This window comes from Grammomys surdaster, unplaced genomic scaffold (genome assembly GCF_004785775.1).
Source record: "Grammomys surdaster isolate TR1022 unplaced genomic scaffold, NIH_TR_1.0 144, whole genome shotgun sequence".
Lineage (NCBI taxonomy): Eukaryota > Metazoa > Chordata > Mammalia > Rodentia > Muridae > Grammomys > Grammomys surdaster.
Window position 1 is genome coordinate 7,197,472 of NW_021604602.1, and position 24,345 is coordinate 7,221,816.

At 44.2% G+C, this 24,345-nt stretch overlaps 1 protein-coding gene across 6 annotated transcripts in view; it reads left to right on the top strand.

Moving 5' to 3' along the window:
- The first annotated feature begins 4,782 nt into the window (after positions 1–4,782).
- Positions 4,783–24,345, top strand: part of Mark3 (microtubule affinity regulating kinase 3) — an 85,630-nt gene continuing 66,067 nt past the window's right edge. For 3 of the 6 annotated variants that reach the window (XM_028764574.1, XM_028764576.1, XM_028764578.1), the window contains exons 1-2: positions 5,210–5,372; positions 22,268–22,459. In XM_028764574.1, coding sequence (XP_028620407.1) covers positions 5,322–5,372; positions 22,268–22,459 — 243 coding nt within the window. In that variant the 5' untranslated portion in view covers positions 5,210–5,321. Of the gene's footprint in view, positions 5,373–22,267; positions 22,460–24,345 lie in introns of all 6 variants that reach the window. The other 3 variants (XM_028764575.1, XM_028764577.1, XM_028764579.1) reach the window with 2 other exon arrangements.

Genomic DNA, 24,345 nt, shown 5'->3' on the forward strand with positions numbered 1-24,345 from the left:
ATTTTTAGTTATGTATATGGATGTATGTCTAAGTGTGGGTCTGTGCATGTGTCTGTAGTGCCGAGGCCAGAAGGTGTCAGATTCCTTAAAAGCTGAGGTATTATCAGCTGCCTGATGTGCAGCTGAGAACTCAACTCTGGTCCCCAGTAAGAGCAGAACACGTATCTAACCAATGAGCCATCCTTCCAGCTCCCTTACAATTTTTGAAAACCAGCCAGGCACTGTAGTGAACCTCTTTAACAGGGAGGCAGATGTTGGCATGATTTTTCTTTTGGTGGCTTTTTTTATTGGGCTGTTATACCTATCACTCTTCCAACCCCACAACATTAGGTAGGAGAGAAAGGTTAGAGGGGAAGAGGGCATGACCTCTTTCAGCCAACAAAATAGACTATTTCCTGCTGATTAGGGGCACTGGGTTCCTTGGGACTGTTCAATCTTTGTTGTCAGGATATCTCCAACTTCTTGTCTCTTTGCTCGTGGACATTTGACAAACCACAACAGCAGCAACCAGGATGGCAGGGGAGCAGCAGCCTCCAAGGCCCTCTGGGGCTCTTCCAGTTATCTCCTCTCCAGAAACCCCAGAATTCAGCTATCTGTAGCCGGCAAGTATCTCACTCCTGCTAGTGCATGAGGCAAATCATAACCACCTACTGTAAGGCAGCCTCTTATCCCACACCTGAGATTAAAGCAAAAAACATTCACATATCATAACTGTTTTTTTTTTTTTTTGTTTTTTTTCGAGACAGGGTTTCTCTGTGTAGTTCTGGCTGTCCTGGAACTCACTCTGTAGACCAGGCTGGCCTCGAACTCAGAAATCCACCTGCCTCTGCCTCCCAAGTGCTGGGATTAAAGGCGTGAGCCACCACCGCCCGGCATAACTGGGTTTTTTAAAGAAATCAAAATTCTCACTACAGGCAGAGGCAGGCCAATCTCTGGATATGAGGCCAGCTGGTCTACATAGCAAGTTCCAGGCCAGCCAGGGCTATATAGTAAGGCATTATCTCAAAACAATAACTAAGAATTTTAATTTATTCGTTTATGTGTGTATATTCACATACATGTGTCAAGGCAGGTGTAGAAATCAGAGGACAACCTGCAGGAGTCATTGGTCTTCCCCATTGGGTTCCTAGGGATTGAACTCAGGGTGACATTCTTGGTGGCCAGAACTCTCATCTGATGAGCCACCTTGCTAGCCTATGTTCAGGTAATATTTTGCATAGAATTGTGGTGTCGTGGAGCACGCATAACCTGATGTTGCTAATGTTACTAGCTGTTGTTAAATTTTCCCAACATGGTATTTTAAAAAAATGATTTTGCCCAGGGGTGGTGTTGCATGCCTTTAGTCCCAGCCCTCTGGAGACAGAGGCAGGTCTGGTCTACAGAGGGAGTTCCAGAACAGCCACTGCTACACAGAGAAACCCTGTTTTGAAAACAAAACAAAACAAAACAAATAAAAATTAATAAAATTTAGAAAGTATTTTAAGTGTGTTTTGACTCTGTGTGTATATGGCAGCATGCCTGTACCTAAGGGACAGAAGAGGGCATTAGATCCCCTGGAACTGGAGTTCCAGAAAGTTGTGAGCTGTCAGGTGGGTGCAGGGAACCGGACACAGGTCCTCTATAAGAGCAGCAAGTACTTGTCGGTGCTGAGCCATCTCTCCTGCACCCCTTTCCACCTCCCCTTTTTTGAGACAGCATCTAGCCGGGCAGTGGTGGTGTACGCCTTTAATCCCAGCACTTGGGAGGCAGAGGCAGGCAGATTTCTGAGTTCGAGGCCAACCTGGTCTACAGAGTGAGTTCCAGGACAGCCAGGGCTACACAGAGAAACCCTGTCTCAAAAAACCAAAAACCAAACCAAACCAAAAAAAAAAGAAGAAAAGAAAAAGAGAGAGAGAGACAGCATCTATGTCATCTTGGCTGGCTTGGAACTTACCAGATTGTCCTCAAACTCATAGAGCTTCCTGCCTCTGCCTTTCAAGTGCTGGAGAGATGTTCAGAATGTGAAGTGCTAGCCATGCAACAACAGGGGGCTGAGCCTCATCCTCAGAACCGAGGTGAATAAGACAGCTGTGGTGGTGTATGCTTGTAATCCTAGGGCTCAAGAGGCAAAGATACAAAGATCTCTGGGGCCCGCTGGACAGCCAGCTAACTGGTGGGGAGCTCTAGATCAATAAGGGATCCTGTCTTTCAACCACTGAACACAAGTGAGCTGCTTTGCTTCGCTGGAATTTATGTGGATTTGGAAGATCTGATCTTTCTGCTTGAGTGCCAGGACCTTTGACCACTGAGACATCTCCCCAGCCCTGGGTGCATTTCTGAATTGCAGTGGGCTTGCTGTTATGATGCTCAAGGTAGGAACTACTTAAATAGGAAGACAGGAAACAAACTGGGCATGAGGGTGTGCACTTGCACTTTTGGCATCGGGAATGCTGAGGTGGGGTAGGAATTGGAGGCTAGCCTGAGCTATGGAGCAAGACTGTCTAAAAAAAAAAATATAAAGGGGAGAAGAATCAGGCTGGAAACAAGAAACATGAAAACAATAGTTTTAAAGTTTAATTGCTCCGTTCCTCCTGGATAGATCACAGGTGCACATAAGTTCCACTGGACAAAACAGCGTCCTCCTCCCGATCATGCCCTCCTGGTCCCCCTCTCCCTTTTCACGGGCCATAAACATGTCTGGTGCCTCCAGCTCTTTATGGTGATTTTACATTTCTATAGCTTCAGTTCCAGACTATGAAAGCTAGGAGGCATCTTGAGGCCAAGGGCTGTCATCTTTATCCCTAACCTTTGGCATTCACTGATTCAAGAGTTTAATGTGTAGCTTGAATGAGGAAGTCCCCCTGGGGGTGGGGGAGAGTCTCGTGACCAGTTACTTCTTTGGCCAATGCGGGACGATCTGAAGTGTCCACGGGCTTTTTCAAAGCGCCTGCCGTAGGCTGACAACCTTGTGGGAGGTTTCCCCAACTCATCAGGAGTCAGTGTTGAAGCACCGGGATCTGTCAGGGTGGAGGGGAGAATTGGTTCCACGGCACGTCTAAATCTACCTGACTCCTGCCTCTTCAGTCTTGACTTCTCACCCTCACGTGCTCTTGATGAATTTACTTGAACTCACCCCGTTGTTTCTCTCCTCCACGCTTCTGTATTAGGCTAAACTGGGTGTCCAACAGGCCTCAGGGATCTCTCTGTCTCTTCAGCTGTCATTCCATCTTCAGAGTAAGCACACCTTCTGTAAGTTTCCCCCTGCTTAGACCCACAAGTGGGATGGGGTGAGCACAGTTGGTCTCCTAGCCCTGGAGCGCATGGATACTTATCACAACCTGCATCTCAGTTCAACTGTGCGGAGCAGACACTTGATTCACAGGATTTCCTCTGCAGCTCTCTGCTTAACCAAGAAGGGAGAGAGAGAATAGCATTCTAAATACACCCATCTGGTCCCCCTGAGCACACCCATAAGAGGGTAAGATAGGAGTTCTGGATGTATCTCCCTGGGTTGTTTTGTGTCGAGACCCTCTGGCCTCTGGAAGTGATGCTAGTGTTTGAAGATCTGTTGTTTCACAAAGCAGGATACACCAAGATATTGGGGTGTTGGGGGCCAGAACCATAGCAAGCAAGCAAAGAAAACATAAGAAGGAAAGAAAGCAAAGTTTAGTCACTCACAAGTTTAGCCATTTCTACAGCTGTAGGAATGGGGTCCAGATCGTTCTATAAGCAACAACCCCCAATGATTTGGGTAAAGTAACTAACTTATCCAGACTTTAGATCACATGCTGTGTCTGTCCATCTTATACGGGCGCACTGAGGCTTAATGAATAACCAGTACAAGGTGGACTATTAGTAGCAGTTTGCCTTACCCCAGCTCACACAGCCCTCCTTCCTCTACCAATGGATTCTGTCCTCAGAAAACATCAAGAGGTGATAAGGCTTCTAGAAGAGGCAGCATATTCAGAGTTCCAGCTGCAGGTCACTCAGCCTGGCCCAAGCCTATAGCAATACCACTTCTCAGAAGACTGAAGCAAGAGAGGGAATGACGAGAGAGGAGGAAGGAGAAAGGGAGAGAGGGGAAGGGTGAGGGATAGACGAAGTGAGAGAGCGAAAGGGAGAGGAAGAGACAGAGACATTGAATATATAAGCCCCTACCGACATTTAGGAATTGATCCCTGGGGGTGTCTACGTGATCTCATCGAATCCCTCTTCCCACTCTTTGGTGCTACCTTTGTTGTTTCATACTTCACTCTTTCATCCGAATGAGTATTCAGTTGGCCGGGTCCGATAATCAGTGGTCCCCCCCTTAGTCAGAGGCAAAAAAGTTCTTTGGCTGGATGCTAGAAGTCTCGGTTATGAAGCAGGAGCCTGGCTCCTTCCTCTTCTGCTAGACCTGTAACTGCTGCTTCGCTACGGTCGCTCCATCCTTCGCAGCTTGGCCGCGGGAAAGAAAAGTCAACTTTTGCAAACAGTGGGATCTCCACGTGTAGTATAATCCAGACAGCCTAGATCTGTACTCTGTAAATGCCAGCCCAGCAGTCGGGCATAGGACGCCCACTAGGGCAGTGGTTCAGAGGATTCAGGGATGCCCAGGCGATCAGGACCATTGGAACTCTCCGCCCGCTAGAGAGGGAGGAGACCAAGCAAGTCTTTCCCAACGGCACCACCCCCTCAGACCCAACAGGACGAGTCGCCCCTAGCAACAGCAGCCGGCAGCTAGCTCCGACCGCGCTGATTGGCGGAACTCCAGGCGGCAGAACGTCACTTCCGGCAGCCGGAGGCAGCGGAGGAAGCCGAGGCGCGGCCATCTTGAGTCTGTAAGGCTCCTGAGGTGCCGGGGAGCGGCGGTGGCAGCCGGCAGGGCGAGGCCGGGCGGAAAGCGAGCGGGAGAAGGGAAAGCAGCCGGGCGTGGGCGCCTCCTCCGCGGCCCCCTCCATGGTCGGCGTCTGCAGGCCGCGGCGGCCTGTCTTGCGCTTCATCTCCGCTCCATCCTCCTGCGCCGCTGCCTCTTCAGGGGCTGCCGGCCGTGTTGTGTCGAGCCCCCGGGGCTGAGCTCCACGGCGCTGCGGCTGCGAACGGCGAAGAGGCGAGGGGCCCTCGAGGCCCGCGAGGCGCCCTGAGGCTTGCGGCGGCCAGCCGGCCCGCTTCCACTGCGGCCGCCGGCGCTGGGGGAGAATGAGCCCCGGGGCCCGCGGGCGCACGGCCCGGGCCAGGCCGGAGATCTAGACTCCGGCCGGGGAGAGCAGGGCCCGGAGGCTCGCGGCCGCTGCTCGCCGGCTGCCCAGAGCTGGGCGGTTTTGTTTTCGCCTTGGCGTTGTGCAGAATCAAAGCGCAATAAGATGTCCACTAGGACCCCTTTGCCAACGGTGAATGAACGAGACACTGAAAACGTGAGTGGACTGCGCTGCAGGGTGGCAGACCCTCAGGGTGGTAGCAGGGGGATCCAGCCCAGATGCTCCAGGCAGGGTCAAGGCGCAGCCCGGTCCTGCCGCGCGTGTGCGGCCTGCGCGCTGTCCTTACGGTCTGCTGAGCATTACCCGTCCGTGCGATGCTGCGGCCGGTGCGTGTTTGAACACAACTCTCCTCTTACATCGGGCAGGTTAAGAGAGCCTGCCTGTCCCTGGTGCAGATTAATACGCTCCAATCGGGTCGAGTGGACCGTCCTTTAAAAGGGGACTAAGTTTAATGACAACCGCTAAAACTAAGTGCCCCATGGAGAAGATCCTTGTGGGCCCCCGTAGTTCCCGAACGCGCAAGAGTAATTTCTGCTTGAGAGCCCGCTGCCTTTATCAAGGAGTAGCTTCCCGTCCTTGCAAAGCTAAATCTGCTCGGAAGCAGTGGGTTAAGTGTTTTGAGAGGCAGACGTGAAGCTCTGCTCTGTTCTGCTGCCCAGCCGAGGGACACCCACTGGGTTGCCTTTTCCTTCCGCTGGAAAGGTTGGCTTGGAGTAGCTCTCAGGCCCGTTCCAGTGTGTACACCCAGCAAATCTAAATAGAAGGATTTTGTTCGGAAGGACCTGCAGAACCAAACCAAACCAAACAACAGTCTGGAGCAGCATTGGTAGGGAGTGACAAAACGTGTAGTAGAAGTTCTTCTGAAGAAATGTTTGACCTGCCCAAGTGTTTTTTGAACCCTTCTTCCGCATCGGATTCCAAAGTGTTCCAGCCTAGTTTTGTCCTCTGTAAAGCATTTAGTAAATAACTTGGAAAGAAACTTTACTGGCCTTTCATTATACGGAGCTATGAGGTAACCGCTGGCAAGAAAATGCTGTCTCTTTGGAAAAGCTTTCATGCTCCGAGTGTTTTCATGCTTGGAAAACCATCCTTAGACATGGTGACCCAGTGATATCAAATGTCTTCATTTTAATCTTCAAAATGCCACTGTGCTTGATAGCTATTAGGTAATTTAATCTATTTACGTAGAACTTGGTCTAAGTCATCTCTGTGGGGTATTAATATACAGTTATATATGTTCTTGCACCTGAGATAGATTAGAAAATTACCTAACTGGGAGAGCTTAGATTAGATTTTTTTCCCTCTTTTTCCTTCCTCACCCTTTCCCTTTCCTTCCCTTTTTCTTCTTCCTCCCGTGTTTGTTCCATAGTTCTTGCTGTGTTGGTTGGGCTTAGGGAGCCTTCTGTCTCAGTTTCCCCATAGTGGAGGATACAGACACATCCACCAACCTTGGAATCCCAAGACCTTTCTTTATGTTCTTTTGAAGAAACTTATCTTTGACCTGATTGATCATCATATTCTTTGGCCACTCTAAAATATGAAGCAATTATACTGATGGATTGACTTTGATCATTGATTTTTTTTTAACTCAAAATCAAAACTTTAAGTGGAACCAGAACTTTTATAATAATGAAAGACAGCATTTTAGTCTTCTTTCAATTTGTATACTACCTATCATCTGTCTATGTATGTATGTGTCTGTCTGTCTGTCTGTCTGTCTATCAATCAATCATGTCACTGTGTAGCTCTGGCTATCCTGGAATTCACTATGTAGACCAGGACCTGCCTGCCTTTCAAGTGCTGGGGGTTAAATACATGCTCCACCATGCCTGGCTTTAATAGTATATTTCAATGGGGGCAGGAAGACTCAAGAAGTCTATTTTTAGTCCAGAATGCATGGTTTTAGGTGGTTATTTGTGATTATTTTAGATTGAAGTGGCTCATTCTTCACATGTTCTTTGTCAATTTGTTGAGTTGTTTTGTGATTTTGTGTGGGCTAGAATTACTCCCTTTGTTTTTTTAAAACAAGCTAAGGGGCTGGAGATGTGGTTCAGCTGTAGAGTGATGGTGTCCTATGTGTGATGTCCCGGTTCAGTCCCTAGCACCACTGAGTAACAGAGAAAAGCTTGGGCTGTGAGGCTGCCTTATTACCAGTGTATCTGAGGCTTCAGCATTGCTAAAATCAAGAGTTTATGCCACATTCAACTGGTTGCGTTAATTCACCTTGCCGTGTTCTGCATGGAGTCCTTGCGTAGGCCTGATATGGAAATGTCTCTGCTACAGTGTGGGGCCTGTGTCCCTGCACCTCTCATGTTCACTTAAGCATAACCTGCCTCACCTGTCGTTACTGCACAACTTAAGTTAGACTTTTGCCAGGTGCATGAAAGTGCAGCAGGGAATGAAGGAGCTCTCTGCCTGTTGAGAAGCTCTTTTGTTAGAGTTCTGGATATACAAGAAAAACACATTTTAAGTGGACAGTCTGATGAATCTGACAGATAAGTCATGTGGTCATCACCACAGTCAGGATAAAGAACATTTCCATCTCCTAGAAAGGACTCTTGTGGCTCTTGATAGCCCTTCCCTTCTCATTTCCTAGAGCTTGGTAAGCACTGGCTCATTTCTGTCCCTTTATCTTTCCTTTTTTAAGACAGTCTTAATGTAGCTGAGGTTGGCCTCAAATTCATCCTTGTGCTTCAGCCTCCTTACAGTGGTGACTTCTGGTGTCAGGTGACTTCTTCCATGTAACAGAATGCTCTCCTTGCCTGACTGTCTTTCTTTTCTTTTTTAATACAGGTTTGACTTAAATATCCCTGGCTGTACAAAATGCTTTTGTTTTGTTTTGAAGACAAGATTTCTCTGTGTAGCCCTGGCTGTCCTGGAATTTACTTTGTAGACCAGGTTGGCCTCAAATTCAGAGGTCTGCCTGCCTCTGCATCCCAAGTGCTGGAATTAAAGGTGTTTGCCATTGGGCTGGAGAGATAGATGGCTCAGTGATTAAGAGCACTGATTGCTCTTCCAGAGGTCCTGAGTTCAATTCCCAGCAACTACATGGTGGCTCACAACCACTATCATGGGATCAGTGCCCTCTTGTGTGTTTGAAGACAGCTACACAGTACTCACATAAATAAAGTAAATAAATCTTTAAAAAAAAAAAAAGATACTTGCTATTAATTTTTGTTTTGTTTTGTTTTTGTTTTTAGTTTTTGAGACATGGTTTCAGTGTGTAGCTCTGGCCACCCTGGAACTCACTCTGTAGAATAGGCAGGCCTGAACCTCAGAGATCTGCCTGTCTCTGCCTCTCCACTGCTATGATTAAAGACATGCTTCACTGCTACCAGGTGTATAATACTTTTGAGATTGTATTTTAAAGTATATTAATGGTTCATTTCTTTTTATTGCTAATTAGTATTTCATCAGATATATCATGATTTTTAAAAAATTCTTTTACCAGTTGGTAGTCATTGTCAATTATGAGTAGAGCAGCTTTGCATTGCGTGCGTGCGTGGGTGCGTGCCTGCCTGCGTTTTAAGACTTTGATTCTAGGTATTTTAAATGGTTACATTCACTTGTGTTAAGAATGTTGCTCATTGGCCAGGCGATGGTGGCACACGCCTTTAATCCCAGCACTTGGGAGGCAGAGACAGGCGGATTTCTGAGTTCGAGGCCAGCCTGGTCTACCGAGTGAGTTTCAGGACAGCCAGGGCTACACAGACAAACCCTGTCTCGAAAAACCAAAAAAAAAAAAAAAAAGAATGTTGCTCATTTAATCAAGTATAATAAATTGGGCTGAGGCTGTACCTTAGTAGAATGATGCCCAGCCTGTGCGTGTGTGTGTGTGTGTGTGTGTGTGTGTGCGTGTGTGGTGGGGGGTGGCTGGGGAGGTTGGGCTTCTTTTTGAGACAGGCTTTCATCATATAACTAGTTGACCTGGAACTACCTACGTAGACCAAGCTGGCTTTAACTCAGAGTTCCACTTGCCTCTGCCTCCTAAGTGTTGAGATTAAATTTGTGGACCATTGCATCCTAGCTTTTAAGAAGCTCTGGCTTTTATCTACATGAAACATAATTTGTAGCAATAATAGTTGTTTGCTCCTTGTATACTATTCTGTTCTCATGTGTTTGATTCATGTTACTACTCACCTGTGGATAGGAATATAAAAGTTCATCATAGCTCAGAAAAACCAGTTAAAATTCTGGGGCCAGACAATGGTTGTGTCCAGTGTTCTGGAACTGGAATTTCATGTGGTTGTGAGACCCCATGTGGGTACTGGGAACTCAACCTGGGTTTGGAAGACCCCTAATCATTTAGCCATCTCTCTGGCACAAAAGCAGGAGGCTTTTTAAAGATAACGTTTACCTTTCATTGTATGTTCTATAATTGACTTGCAGAGGGATCCATTAGTAAATCCTGTTTTTATTTGGCAAGATTAGGAGTGAATTTTTCTTAGATTTCAAAGCAGTTGACGTTTTGTAAGTCTGGATTACTTGCTAGAGGACTGGAAGCAGAGGTTTGTTAGCTAACAGCTCTGGCCATGTCCATCATGGGCCTGTTGACTTCCTTCTCTGTGGTGGCAGTTCTGAGCCTGTGGGCCATGCTTCTTTGGAAACCGCTGTCTTCAGAAGTATTTACGTTATGATCCATAACATTAGCAAAGTTACAGTTGTGAAGTAGCAATAAAAATCATTTTATGGTTGGAATTACCTCAGCATGAGAAACTGTTATTAAAGGGTCACAGCATCAGGAAGGTTGAAGACCGCTGCTCTATGGGCTGGTCTGGAATTTGCCCTGTAGATCAGGCTGGCCTGGAATTCACAGAGATTTTCCCGCCTCTGCCTCCCAAATGCTCAAACTAAAGGTATGCACAACCACACCCAGCTATATCAGGTGTTTAGAAGTTAGTATACAGAGTGATCAGGATTGTTAACTTTCGTGAAGTAAACTAATGGTGATATTTTCTAGCCAGCTGTTGACTGGGCGATCAGTGAATTAAATTGTTGAACAATTTGGAATGCTTACTGAGTATGAGGCTGTACAACAGAGGGTGTTTTTTTATATGCTCGATAACCAGATTGTTCTTGTTCTTTTGGACTTGCTTGTCCAGCAGAAAAGTCCTCAGGGCTTTGTGGAAGGAGTCTACTGTGTAACCTGAGCGGATCACCTAGAGGGTGGCTGTGGCTGAAGTGCTCAGCTGAGTCTCACTTTAGAGCAGGCTGCACTCCTAACAGGTCCCAGGACAGTGATGTGGCACCCAGGGACCACACTTGAGATGAGCTTGTAACCAGGCTACCTTTCCTTTTAGATTGGCCAGGTTTCTAGAAGAGACTTTTTGCTAGATACAATGGGGTTTTCAGATTCTATAAGTTTTCGAGACATGGTCCACCATGTAGTCTTGGATCCTGGAACTTCCTACTCACATAAAATATGTTAATTTTTCAACTATGTAGTATGAGCTGGGAAGGATAGTTAGTACATGCCCATAGATGGGGGGCTGGGTTGTGTGAGGGCAGTCAGTGTGAGCCCAGCCTGGGCAGCCTGGTGACATCTTCCCTATGTGCACAATCACAGAGGTCAACTTTTACCTCCTGCTGTGTGGACCCTGGTGATTGGCAGGTCGACGGCAGGCAGCGGGCAGCTTACTTTGTCAGCATTCTTACTCACCCAAGGTTATCTTTTTCTCTCTTATAAGCTTCTTGTTTTATTGTCTTATGTATATGATTGTTTTGCCTGCCTGTGTGATTGTACTACATGTGTCACTGGTGCCCCCAAAAGCCAGAAGAGGTTGTTGGAGATTGTGTGTTGCCATGGCAGTGCTGGAATTCAAGCCTGGGTCCTCTGAAAGCGCAACCAGTGCCTTTGATGACCCCTTTGTCAAACTTGTCTCCAAAAGTATTACATTTCAATTCATAATAGTGGCAAAATGACAGTTATGAAGTAGTAATGAATATAATTTTATGGCTGGGGGTCACCATAACATGAGGAACTGTAGTCACAGCATTAGGAAGGTTGAGAAACACTGCCTTAGAGACATATACCCAGTTTGCTATGAGTTGATTGTACCTGTTACATTATTTCAAAAGGGGTTGTTCGTTGTGTTGGCAAGCAAGCTGTGGAGGGTAATCCCAGCAGTTGAGAGGCAGAGGCTCTAGGGTGGATAGAGTTGAGTGGGGTGGGGTCAGGGCCAACCTGGCTATATAATAAGACCCTGTCTCAATGTGTCTTTATTCTGTCTGTCTGTCTTTCTTGGTCTTTGTCTTTGTCTTTAAGAGCACTTGTTGCACTTCCAGAGGGCCTAGGTTTCATTTTTTGAGTCCACATGGTGGCTCACAACTATCCATAACTCTATTTCTAGGGTATCTGATGCTCTTTTCTGACTTCCTCAGGCACCAGGCGTACAGGTGCTGCACATACATACATACATGCATACATACATATATACATACATGTAGGCGAAACACTCATATGTAAAAATAAATCTTTTTTTAAAAGTTTCTAAATTTTATCATTCTAAAATATAACCACATTTTAGCCCTAGAGTTTGTAAGAGCCAGGGAGTGCAGATCTTTCTAATATGAATGAAGAATAAATCTACCTGGAATGCTTTCATGTACATTTGACAGAAGTTAAACTACATACTTGAAGGAGATGGCTGGATGGTTAAGGGCACTTGTTGCTCTTGCAGAGGACTTGGTTTTTGTTCCCAGTACCTACATAATAGCTTGTAGCTGTAACTCCAGTTGGGGAATCGGAATCCCTCTTCTGGCCTCCGAGGGCACCACACACACACATAAAATGCACAGATATACATGCAGGCAGAACATCCATCACATAAAATGCATCTTTAAAAGAAATACACTTGAAGCATGTGAGGGGCTGAGACTGTTTGTCCAGCATTTATGAGTAACCTAGGCTACGTAGTTTGAGGCTAGCCTGGGCTCCAGTGTGAGACAGTCTGTCCTATCTCTGTGTGTTCTCTTTTCTTAGAGTTGATATGCCGACAAAAATGTACTTATATCTGTTCTGCTGACCCATGTGCCCTCTAGGAGTAGGGAGAACAGACATTTGCTTAGGAGGGCTTTTCCTGGTAAAAAAGGAAAAATGGATGTATTTTTCTTAAGTATGATGGTTTGATCATTGAATGTTACAGGCCTATTTTAAAACTTTTCTCGACTGTGGAAGTATTAGAAAGTCCTTATATCACTAGGGGCATTCCTTTTCCTGTATCTCTTCCTGGCTCATGAGGTAGACAGTTTTTACCTTGCCAGCTGTATCATGGCCTCCTGGAATAGCCATACCTGTGAGCTAAATAAACCTCTCTTGAGTTAATTATCTCAGGTATTTTATTATAATAACAGAAGCTGACTAAGTAAGAGTCCAACTATTTAGTCTAGGATTCTTTTATTTGTTTTGTTTTTTAGAGACAGAGTTTTTCTGTGTAGCTTTGGTTGTCCTGGTACTAGCTTTGTAGGCTACCAGATTAATCTCAAACTCAAGAAATTGGCCTACTTCAGTCTCTCAAGTACTGAGATTAAAGGCATACACCACCACACCAGACAACCTAGGAGTCTTTTGTTTTTTTGAACAGCATTTCTCTGAGTAGCCTTGACTATTCTGGTGCTCCCTTTGCAGACCCACCAGGCTGGCCTTGAACTCCCAGTGATAAAGAGCAGAGCAGCCTTCCCCTGCCTCCCAAGTGCTGTGACTAAAGGCATGTTCAGAGAGAGTCTCCCAACCTAGGATTCTATCCTCTAATCACTTAACCACTCAACTGTGGTTAATCTTGGGGCTCAAATCAGGAGGGGTTTTGTCTGTATTTCATTTTAATAGTTTGGTAGTTGCTTCTGGGTGGAGCCTAAATACTATGGGGTTTGTGTTACATTTTACATGAAATTTTTTATTTGTAGCATTTAATGCTAAATTTGTGTAAGTTAGCCCAGAGATTTTGATCCCAGGATTCCGTATAAGCCATTTGATATGCAGTCAATACTTTATGACTGTACTGTCTACAGGAGTACATTCTAGAATGAGAATCCTGTAAAGGAGCAGACCTAGAACCATTCCTCATTTTGCCTACTGCTGTAAGACTTAACTAGAAGAGTCATTTAAACTGGGCAGTCCTTTGTTGTGGGAGGCCTTTGAGGCTGTTTGGTGTTCTTTTCACATTTATCCCCAGCTCTTCCTTTTCTTTATCCAGCCCTTTCCTATCCTAGGCCTGCTGTGTTATTCTAGCTTTACTGGGAGAGGAGATTTAGGAGTTTATTCCTCTCTTAAATCACCAGAAGAAAGAAGATATTCAATGATAAAGTATCTTTTACACATTATGGTAATGTATTCTACTTTCCTTTCCCCTTCTTATTACTTTGGTTTTCTTGACACAGGGTTTCTCTGTGTAGCCCTTGCTGTCCTGTGACTCACTATGTAGACCAGACTGGCCTCAAACTTACAGAGATCTATCTGCCTGCCTCTGCCCTGAATGCAGGGGTCAAAGGCATGTGCCACTACTCCCGGCTTTTAGGTCATATTTTAAAAGTACTTACAGGAATGGTTCTTTGGACGTATAATCTTGCTTATATTTTGTTGTGTGGCCTTGGGTAAATTATTTAACTGTGTATGATTTTGGATAAATTACTTCTTGTGCCTCTGTCACCTCATCTGTAAAACTGAATTGGTGACAGTGGACATAACTATCCTGTCATCTGTCCTCATCTTTTTGTTTATGTATATCACCTGTCTCTCCTGCTCCCTCTACTGGTAGTCCCAAGCATTTTCATACTGTTTTTGGGACACTTCAGGGACACTCCAGGACTGTAGCTAGTCTGTGTAGAACTAGAAACCCATACACCAGTGGTTCTTACCTTTCCTAATGCTGTGACCTTTTAATACAGTTCCTCATGTTGTGTAACCCCTAACCTAACCATAACATTATTTTCAGTGCTACTTCATTTTGTTACTGTTACGAATCGTAATGTAATATGTTTTCAGATAGTCTTAGGTGACCCCTTTGAAGGGGTCGAGGCCCACAAGTTGAGAACTGCTGCCGTACAGTAATGCTGACATTTTAAAATCTTGGTCAAAAGTCTACTGTATTCATTATGCTTTCTCAGTTTCCTATGTTATACTAAAACTCCTTGACTGCAGGATTGCTTTGCTTATGAATGTTATTCTAAATATCTAGAAAGAAATCATCTATTATAAATGGCCAATAAACAAATATTTATTGAATTACTAAGATATAATGAGGTGAATGAATAGTATAAATCTGACAAAATACATAAAAGTCAGTTATCATGATAGTTTAAGGTTCACCCCACCTCTGCCACTGTACCTTCTGGATTTCACTCCAGTGAGATCACCTTCTTTCTCCTTTCTTTTTTTTTTTTTTTTTTTTTAAAAGATTTATTTATTTTATTAATGTGAATACACAGTTGCTGTGATCAGACATACCAGAAGAGGGCATCAGATCCCATTACAGATGGTTGTGAGCCACCATGTGGTTGCTGGGAATTGAACTCAGGACCTCTGGAAGAGCAATCAGTGCTCTTAACCACTGAGCCATCTCTCCAGCCCTTCTTTCTCCTTTCTTACTTAAAACCTCACACAACTTTCTTGTGTGTGGTGCTGGTGACTAAACCCTCACCTAGACATGGGAGGCAAGTGCTACTGGGCCAGGGCCGCACATTTCCTTCAGAGTGATATCTATTGTGTTTCCTTCAGTTTTAGTTGTTGTTGTTGTTTTTTCTTCTTTTAAAACAGGGTCTTAATGCATGGCTCTGGCTGGCTTGGAGTGCACGTCATAGAGCAGACTAGCTTTGAGCTCACAGAGACCTGTTTCTGCCTCCTAAATGCTGGGATAGATGTGCACTGCTACGCTCAGACTGATCTCTTTTGGGGGGTGGGGCTGGGTGACGGTGGTTTTGAGACAGGGTTTCTCTGTGTAGCCCTGGCTGCCCTGGAACTCACTCTGTAGACGAGGCTGGCCTCGAACTCAGAGGTCTGTCTCTGAGTGCTGGGAGTAAAGACGTGTGCCAGCGTTGCCTGGCCAGACTGACTTCTTAAAGCAAGGCATGGTGGAGAGGAAGATGGCCCTCTGAGGCTGTGACTGGAACGGCTGAGTAGATGGGCCCGCTATGCAGCTAAAGGGAAGGCTCACGGCGGCGTCCCTGCGGGGAAGGCTCACAGCAGCGGCACTGCGGGGAAGGCTCACGGCGGCGGCGGCACTGCCGGGGAAGGCGAGAGGCTTCAGCAGGCCCTCAATCTGTGACGCTTACTTATAAAGAGAGAGTAACGTCATCTGTCCCTCGTTGTTGTGATGAAACAATGCCTACGAAGGAAGCGCTTTCACAGTCCATTCCAGACTGACTGTGGGGCTTTGTTCAATGTGAAGCCCACCTGAAGATGACTTCTGCAGTTTTTCTGGATAAAGTATTTCAGTGTAAAAACTGAGTAATCCAAAATCATTCATTTTGCTATTGTCACCATTATTACGTATTAATTTATTTTTGCCATGCTGAGAATTGAACCCAGGGCCTTCCTTACATGTGCTAGGTGAGCACATTTTCTCTTTGGTGTATCTAACTGTTCAAGTATACAAACAGTATCCAACCAGACAAGTCAGCTTGGCCATTTGTTTACTTAGCAGTTTGACACCTGATGCATACAAAGTTCTGTGGACTGCTGATATATACTGAGATGCCCCTGCTTTCTTGGAGCTCATCATCAGAGTTCACAGGTGAAGCTTTGGGGAGAGAAGTGCAGGTGTGGCGGAAGAGACAGCCTGGTGAAAAGAGTGAAGAGGAGACATTGCTATTGCCACCTGCGGTGGCGCCTTTAATCCCAGCACTTGGGAGGCAGAGGCAGGCAGATGGACGGATCTCTCAGTTTGGGGCCGGTCTACATAGAGATTCTAGACTAGCCAAGGTTTCATGGTGGATAGAGACCCTATCTCAAAAAACCTGGGTTGGGGGAGTAAAAGTTGCTATCCATAGTGATGTGTCAAGGATCTGGAGCTGTTTTTTTTCAGTAGTTCGTGGCACATGAAAGGAGGCGTGGGAGGTGACACTGTGCGAACTGAAGGAGCTAGAGCCACTCTGCAGCTTTGCGTGTGAGGGGCTGAGGTGGCTGCATTAGAGAGGGCTGAGATACAGGCTGCTACCAGGAGGAAAGCAGTGTGGTAGAAAGGGGCAGTGGTGACTCTGAGAGGCTAGAGATGAGGCCCACATGGACTCAGACATGAGGGGACGTGGAGAGGAAGGAGCAGTGGATGATGCCGTAATTTCTCTGTACAAGATGGAGATGATGGTTTACAGCTGAGAACAAGTAAGATCCGGGTTTTAGGGAGTTTCATCTCCCTATAGCACATCATTTTAACCTTGAATGATTGATATTTTGAACAGTTTTTTGTTGTTGTTAGGGTTTGTTGGTTTTTGTCTAGTTTATTTTGTGTTTGCTTGTGGCTCATGATGGCCCCCAAGCTGGCTTCTTCCTTCCTTAACCTTGCCAGTGCTAGGATTACAGACATGTGCTACTATACCAAGCTTTTGCCTGCAGTTCTGTGATTTATTTAAATATTTTTATTATACTTATTTCTTGGTAGCTTGTTGCATGTGCTATGGTGCCTAAGTGGAGGTCAGAGTACAACTCTGAAGTTCTTTCTCTCCTTTCACCTTCAGTCTTGGGGATCTGTCTCAGGTTTGTCAGGCTTGCCAGCAAACGCCTTGGCTAGCTGAGCCATCTGGCCCAGGCCCGTGTGTTGTAGGAACAGGCTGGTATTAGTAGCATCTCCTCAATTTAACCTCTGAAAATGTCTCCATCATTGCCAAGTATTCGCTGTGGAAGTAAAATTACCTTCCCATTAGTTGAGTTCCAGTGCTTTTCTGGTTCCCTTTATTGAAAATCATTTGCCTAAAAGGTTTATACAAAGACAATTTAATTTAAATACAACTGACTTTCCAAGAACTAATTATTTACAAAGTTTATAATAGTTGGTCTTGAATGGGACTAAAAAATTTCTCAAGCTGGGCAGTGGTAGCCCAGGCCTTTAATCCTAAGCACTCAGGAGGCAGAGGCAGGAGGATCTGAGTTCCAGTTCAGACTGGTCCACAGAGCTAGTTCTAGGATATCTAGAACCATACAAAGAAACCCTGTCTGGAAAAACAAAAACAACCAACTAAAAAAAAAAAAACTTCTCTCAAGATGTATGCTTGTATAGTTGTGTCTGTCCATCCATCTCTCTTTTTTGAGATGGCTTACTATATAGCTCTGGAACTTTCCTGTAAACCAGTCTGCCCTCAAATTCACAGAGCTCTGGATGCTTCTGTCTCTGAGTGCTGGGATTAAAGGCTTGGGTCACCGTGCCTGCCTGTGTGTAGTGGATTTTTTTGTAGAAGGAATGCTAAGCACTTTGAAGGGTTGTGAGAAGACTAAAGGGATCCTGATGGATATCTCTTAACATCCTTGGTCCCCCATCAGCCCTCCTGACTTCTCCACACTCTTTCATCCTTATCCCACCCCACACACCCTTTTTGAAATGCCCTGATTAGAATTCAGGGCCTTGTCGGGCGGTGGTGGCGCACGCCTTTAATCCCAGCACGCGGGAGGCAGAGGCAGGTGGATTTCTGAGTTTGAGGCCAGCCTGGTCTACAGAGTGAGTTCCAGGACAGCCAGGGCTACACAGAGAAACCCTGTCTTGAAAAAAACAAACAAACAAACAAACAAACAAACAAATCAGGGCCTTGTACACGCTAGGCAAGCACTCTACCATTGAGCTATATTTCTGGCCCTTTCTCTTTCATTTCTGACTTTACCATCTTTTAGTTGATTAGATTTTAAAATCTGATTATTAATTTTTCTACAAAGTTGTATTTATGGTTAGTACTTATAATAAATTCAATATATTATCTCTTCTGGACATGCATATTTTCCTGATTTGCCAGGCATTTTTTTTTTTTAAATTTAATGACAAAGTTTGCTATGTACTGGCTGGCCTATACAACCTGAGATGTAGCCCACCAGGTTGACCTTGATTTGTGTCAGCCTTCTTTCTAGTTCTAGAACCATGCCTGGTTTAAATCTTTTTTTAAATTATTAAATTTTTTTTTTGTTGTTTTAGAAAGTTTTTGTGCTGAGTATGCCAGTAATTGTTTTAGCAGTGAGGCAGCTGAGGTAGACGGATTATAAATGGAGACCAGTTGAGGCCATATGGATGGATAAAAATACAAATATGGTCTGATTTATGCTGAGATAGACAGGCCGGCATGATTAGGAGGGTGTGGCAACCCAAAAGCTACTGTTTATTCTTTTGAGTTGTTTTAATAATGAACAACCTAGAGAGATCAGTCACAGAACACTTGGTGACTGTGAAGGCAAGGACAAAATGGAAAAGACACAAAAGTCCAAACAAACGCCAGCAATAAACTCTGAATAACTAAATGTACTGCAACTGGTATTTGATCACTACTACCAATTTCAAAAACTATTTGTGTGGATGTGTGTGTGGGGGGCCCTTGTATCTCATTACATATGCAGATGTATGTGGGAATTTGTAGAGGTCAGAGGTTAGTTAAAATTCCTAGGCTCTACTCAGATGCTGTCCACCTTCTTTTATTTTTGTGTTAATATTTTTAACATTTCTATATGTGAGAATGTGTGTGGTGTAGCAGACAAGGTCAGAGGACATTTTTTGGGGGGATCATTTCCCTCCATCTGCCTTCCCAGGCCCTGGGATTAAACTCCTGCCGTCAGGCCTGGCAGCAGGCACCTTCACCCACTGACTGTCTCACCAGTCAGTCCTTACTTTGTGAGGCCCAGAAATCCTTGTATTTCTGCTCTCTCAGCACTGGGGTTACAACTTGAACCACAGTGCTTGGCTGTTTTGTGTGGATTCTTGGTTTCAGCTCAGGTTCTCATGGTTGCACAGCAAAGCACTATGCTTTTGTTTTCTCTTCAGCTTGAAAGACAATATTTAAAAAAAAAATACAATTGTTCCAGGCATGACTGCACTTGCCTTTAATTCCAGCATTTGGGAAGCAGAGGCAGGTGGGATCTCTGTGAATTCCAGGAGAGACAGTGCTGTTACACTTAGATACCCTGTCTTGAAAACAAACAAACAAATAAACAAATGAATAAAATATTATATATTACATGGAGAGATACTTGGAAATATTTGAAAATATATTAGATTGATTTTGGGGTTTTGTTTTCAAGACAGGGTTTTCTCTGTATAGCCCTGGCTATCCTGGAACTTGCTCTATAAACCAGGCTGGCCTCGAACTCAAGAGATCTGCCTGTCTCTGCCTCTTGAGTGCTGGGACTAAAGGCATATGCCACCATGCCTGGCTTGGAAATATATTAGATTGAATTAGGAAAAAAAAAAAACAAAACAACAACAGCAACAAAAACTCTCCCTGATGAGCACCCTTAATGCTAAGTCAAAACTTCTCTGGTATCTGAAACCTTTTGAGTATATAATTTTGGATTAAAGATGCACAAATTAGATTCTCTATATTTCTTAAAAGAAATTATTCTGGGACTGGATATTCAAAAGTTAGGAGCACCCAAGTTTGGTTCCTGTCACTGACATGTGGTTCACAAACACTCATAACTTACAGGAGGATCCTTGCAGAGGGAAGGGATACCCTCTTCTGTCTTCCATGGGCATGAGGCACACATATGCTGTACATACATGTGGGAAAAACATAGAAAATAACTAAATCTAAAAAAGAATTAAAATGAAGAAAGAAAATACAAGATGATGATTCTTCTATGGGATGGTACATGCCTGTATTCCCAGTACTAAAGAGTGTGAGACAAAGATCTGGGAGTTTGTGGCCAACCTGGGTGCAGCAGTGAGTGCAGAGAGGTAGGAGTACAGGAAAGGGGGAGGGGGAAAGAGTAGATGCTCAAGTTTTCCATTAACTGTAATATTTGCCGGAATACTGCTGGGAGATGGAAGCAGGGGGATCAGGAATTCAGTCATTCTTCAGTCACATAGTAAGTTTGAAGCCTTGTACCCATAGAGGGCGAGGGAGAAGCAGGTTATTTAATACACTGCAAAGAGAACAGGGCCGGCATGATAGTAATGGGATTATCAGCTGGGTATGGTCTGTGATTCTGTAATTCTTATCATATCAAGGAAGGTCCATTCTTTTGTTTTTGAGACAGGGTAGATTGTGCTGGAATTGTGTAGATTAGGCTGCCTTGAACTCACAGAGATCTGCCTGTATCTGCCTCCCAAGTGCTGCCATTAAAAGCATGTATCACAGGAAGGTCTATTCTAATCCTAGTTTGCTAATAGTTTTTCTTTTAAGTCATAATTAGTCAGTTTTATGGAGTCCTTTTCTGTAGTGGACGAAATAATGTCCTAACCACTCAACCCCAGACAGGGTCTGTCTGTGTAGCCCAGGCTATCCTAGAGCTCACTCTGTAGACCTTGCTGGCCTAGAACTCAGAGATCCACCTCTGCTTCCCAAGTGTTGAGATTAAAGTTATGTGCTACCACGCCAGGCTCCCTAGGTGGTTTTTCCCCCCTAGATGTCTTTAAAAGTAAAAATTGACTTTGTGTCTCTAAAGTACAAAATTTGAAAGAATAGCCACTTACTGTCACAGTTTGGCTTTGTAGGTTATTTTTAACATTTGGAAAACCTTTCCTATGAGTTAAGGATATGGCTTATGTTGTCAAGACTAGACAAGATGTATATGGTGTGTGTATTGTGTTATAAGGAAGAGACTAGAGGGTCTGATGCCCTTGCTTTGCCTTAAGACCTCCTTGGACCTCCTCAGCCACTGCATGCATGTGGTACACAGACATACATTTAGACAAAATAATCATATACATAAAAATACACACACACACACACACACATATTTCTAAAGAAAGTAACTTAGAACATTTAGCTCTTTTAGTTTTAGATTTCTTTATTTTATATGCTTCAAGGCTTTGCCTGCATGCATGTGTGTATACCATGTGTGTAATGTCTGTCGAGGCCAGAAAAGGGCATCAGACCCCCTGGAACTGGAGTTAGAGATGGTTTTGAGCCAATATGTGAGTGCTGGGACTCAAACCCAAGTCCTTTGCAGGAGGACACTAACCATTGAGCGACTTCTCCAGCCCTACACATAGCTCTTCTAACAACAGCAACAAAACTAAAAACAAAAACAAAAAAACTCCACAACAACAACAAAAATCAACAAAACTCCAAAAGCCCTAAAATGAAACTAGTTCATGAAATGAAAAAAAAAATGCAACAAGAAATAGATTTCTTACTAATTGATTATTGGCCCCATTGTCATCACTGAATGGTGACATTTAACATTCTGTTCCTTCACAGGCTGTGGTGAGCATCAGACATCCAGATGCTGTTGCAGAGAGTGAAGTTGTGTTTTATGTGACAGTCACCTATTCAACACCTATGCACACAGATGTTCCTCTGCTCACAGGGTTACACTGTAGTAATTCTTCTTACAGATGTCTAACTCATTCTTACCCACCACATTTTACAGCTTAGTTAAACTGGCCTACTTTAACTTAAATTAGCCTACAGTTTTGCAAAAATCACCTAACACAAACGTACTTCTTAAGAAAGTGTTGTATATCTTGGGTAATTTAATTCAATACCTGTATTCCACACACCCCCCTCCCCCCCTCCCCCCCAAAAAAGGCTGGCCATAGGGTGCACTGTAGTCTTACCCATCATGACTTATTGGTGTTTTTAGACTGTTACACTGTGTGCATCAATGACTCAGGAAAAAGTTGCAATGCAAAATTTGAAGTACAGTTTTTCTACTAATTGCCCCATGTATACTTTTGTACCGTGGTAAATGGGAAAATCATACATTGGAGTTGTCTCGGCTCTCAGAACACTAGCTCGAGCTATAACACTTGATAGTGTTGTTTGTAACAGTCTCTTGTTCTCCTCGTAAATTTACATCACGTGCTTCAGTCCTTCAGGATCCAATGGAAGCCTTGATGTTTTGTTTCTAACCACTAGATGCTCCTGAAACTTGGCAGCACTGCATGTCCTCTCACTTCCTTGTTTTTGTGTACATTACGTTTCAGCACATTTCACATGGAGACGGAAGGCAAGAAGTCACCTCCCGCACCGGGCGCTCTGGAGCTCGGTGTAGAAACTCAATAGCTTCCTGTGCAGATGAGCAGCCACACATTGGAAACTACAGACTATTGAAAACAATCGGCAAGGGGAACTTTGCAAAAGTGAAATTGGCAAGACACATCCTCACAGGCAGAGAGGTAAATGCTTGTGCTTGCTTTTGCTGTGGTATTTGTTCTGCTAATCTTTTAAGGACCAGGACACATTATTATCAACTGTGGGGTTAGTTCTGCTTTCCTTTTGCTGTAAATACACCAAGTGAATGATCTAACTTGAAAAATTAGTAATGCTGTGTCTTTTTTCAGTGGGAAAAAAATCAATAAAATTGTCTTGAACTGCATGTATGCACTTCTGTATATAAACCCATATGTTCATGTTACTTGCAGATCAATGGTTGTCTGTATATGCAGGTTTATCCCATGGGTTTCCTTCCTTTTCTGAGGATTTCTGGTAGCCATGTTGGCCAGGTTTGCCAGAAGGCACATGTTTTCCCAGCTTTCGTAATCCTGGCTGTTTCCTCTCTTGCATTCTTTATCAACATTCATATAAGGAAACCACAGAATTAACTTCCTCTTTGCACCTTCTTGTATGGTGCAGAGCCTCTTTTCTGCTTTGACAGAGTTCTTGTATCTAGGTCTTGGCACCTGTTGTCTGCCTGAAATACTCTTTATCCTTCTATGTAGGGATTACTTTTGAGAAATAATTAGCACACCCCTTTCCTCAAGCATTAGACTCCTTAAAAATCCTGACATCTCCCTTATACAAGAGAGTTTAATCTTATATTGATTGACTTGTCTTTCCCGCTGATACTTTAATGACAAATGCTATATGGAGGGAAGTGGTTGGCACTTGTTATATGCATAATAAATACCTGTCAGATGACTATAATTGTGTGATTGAAAGATGCTTTTTAAAAAAGATGTTCTGGTTGGGTGTGGTGGTGCATGCGTTTGGTCTCAACACTTGGCAGGCAGAGGCAATAGGATCTCTTTGAGTTCAAGGCAGGCCTGATCTACAGATTAAGTTCCAGGACAGTCAGGGCTACATATAGAAACCCTTTCTCATGAACAAAACAAAACAAATTAGTAAACTGTCTAAATACAACCAGTTCAGGAATCCAGTGGCTGTTATATTTCTTAGAGGTAGTTATTCATTTGATTCATAACATTAAAATGCAGCCAAATGGCAAACAAAACTCACAAGAGTGTTTGCATTCACACAGAAAGTGGCCATGCTGATCAGGGCACATGGCCGACTTATAGCACCCCACAGGCTTGGAGAATATAGAGACGGAGGAGAAGCAGTTAATAAGAGCCAGTTGTTTTTTCCTTTGCTTTGGCTCTGGATGACTTGGAACTTGTTATGTAGACCAGGCTGGCCTCAACTCAGACATCTACCCACCTCTGCCTCCCAAGTGCTGAGATTAAAGTTGTGCACCGCCACACCCAGCCTGAGCCCTACTATTTTGACAGACTTCTGCCATGTGTCCGTTAAAACTCTTCTAGAATTTGTTTTTGTTAGAACTTGTAAAAGGTTGAGAAGCCCTGTTTACCCTAAACTAGAATCTTAAGACAGCAAAAGAAAATATGCCTTTTGACAATTCCCAGTTTTAGTTCTATATTCCTGCGGAAATGTGGAGTCTCCTGCTTAAGATCTGAAAACACCCTGAAAAGGGAAGCCATCCCTGTTATCCTGGAGTGGAGCGAGCTTGCTTTCTTTCTTTTCTTTTTTCTTTTCTTTTTCTTTTTTTTTTTTTTAAAGATTTCTTAATTTTATGTATATGAGTACACTGTAGCTGTTTCAGACACACCAGAAGAGGCCGTTGGATCCTGTGACAGATGGTTGTGAGCCACCATGTGGTTTCTGGGAATTGAACTTAGGACCTCTGGAAGAACAGTCAGTGCTCTTAACCTCTGAGCCATCTCTCCAGCCCCGTGGAGTTTTCTAGAAGTAGTAATAAGCTCTTTTTTTTTTTCTCCTCTCCCCTCTCCTCCCCTCTCCTCTCCCCTCTCCTCTCCCCTCTCCC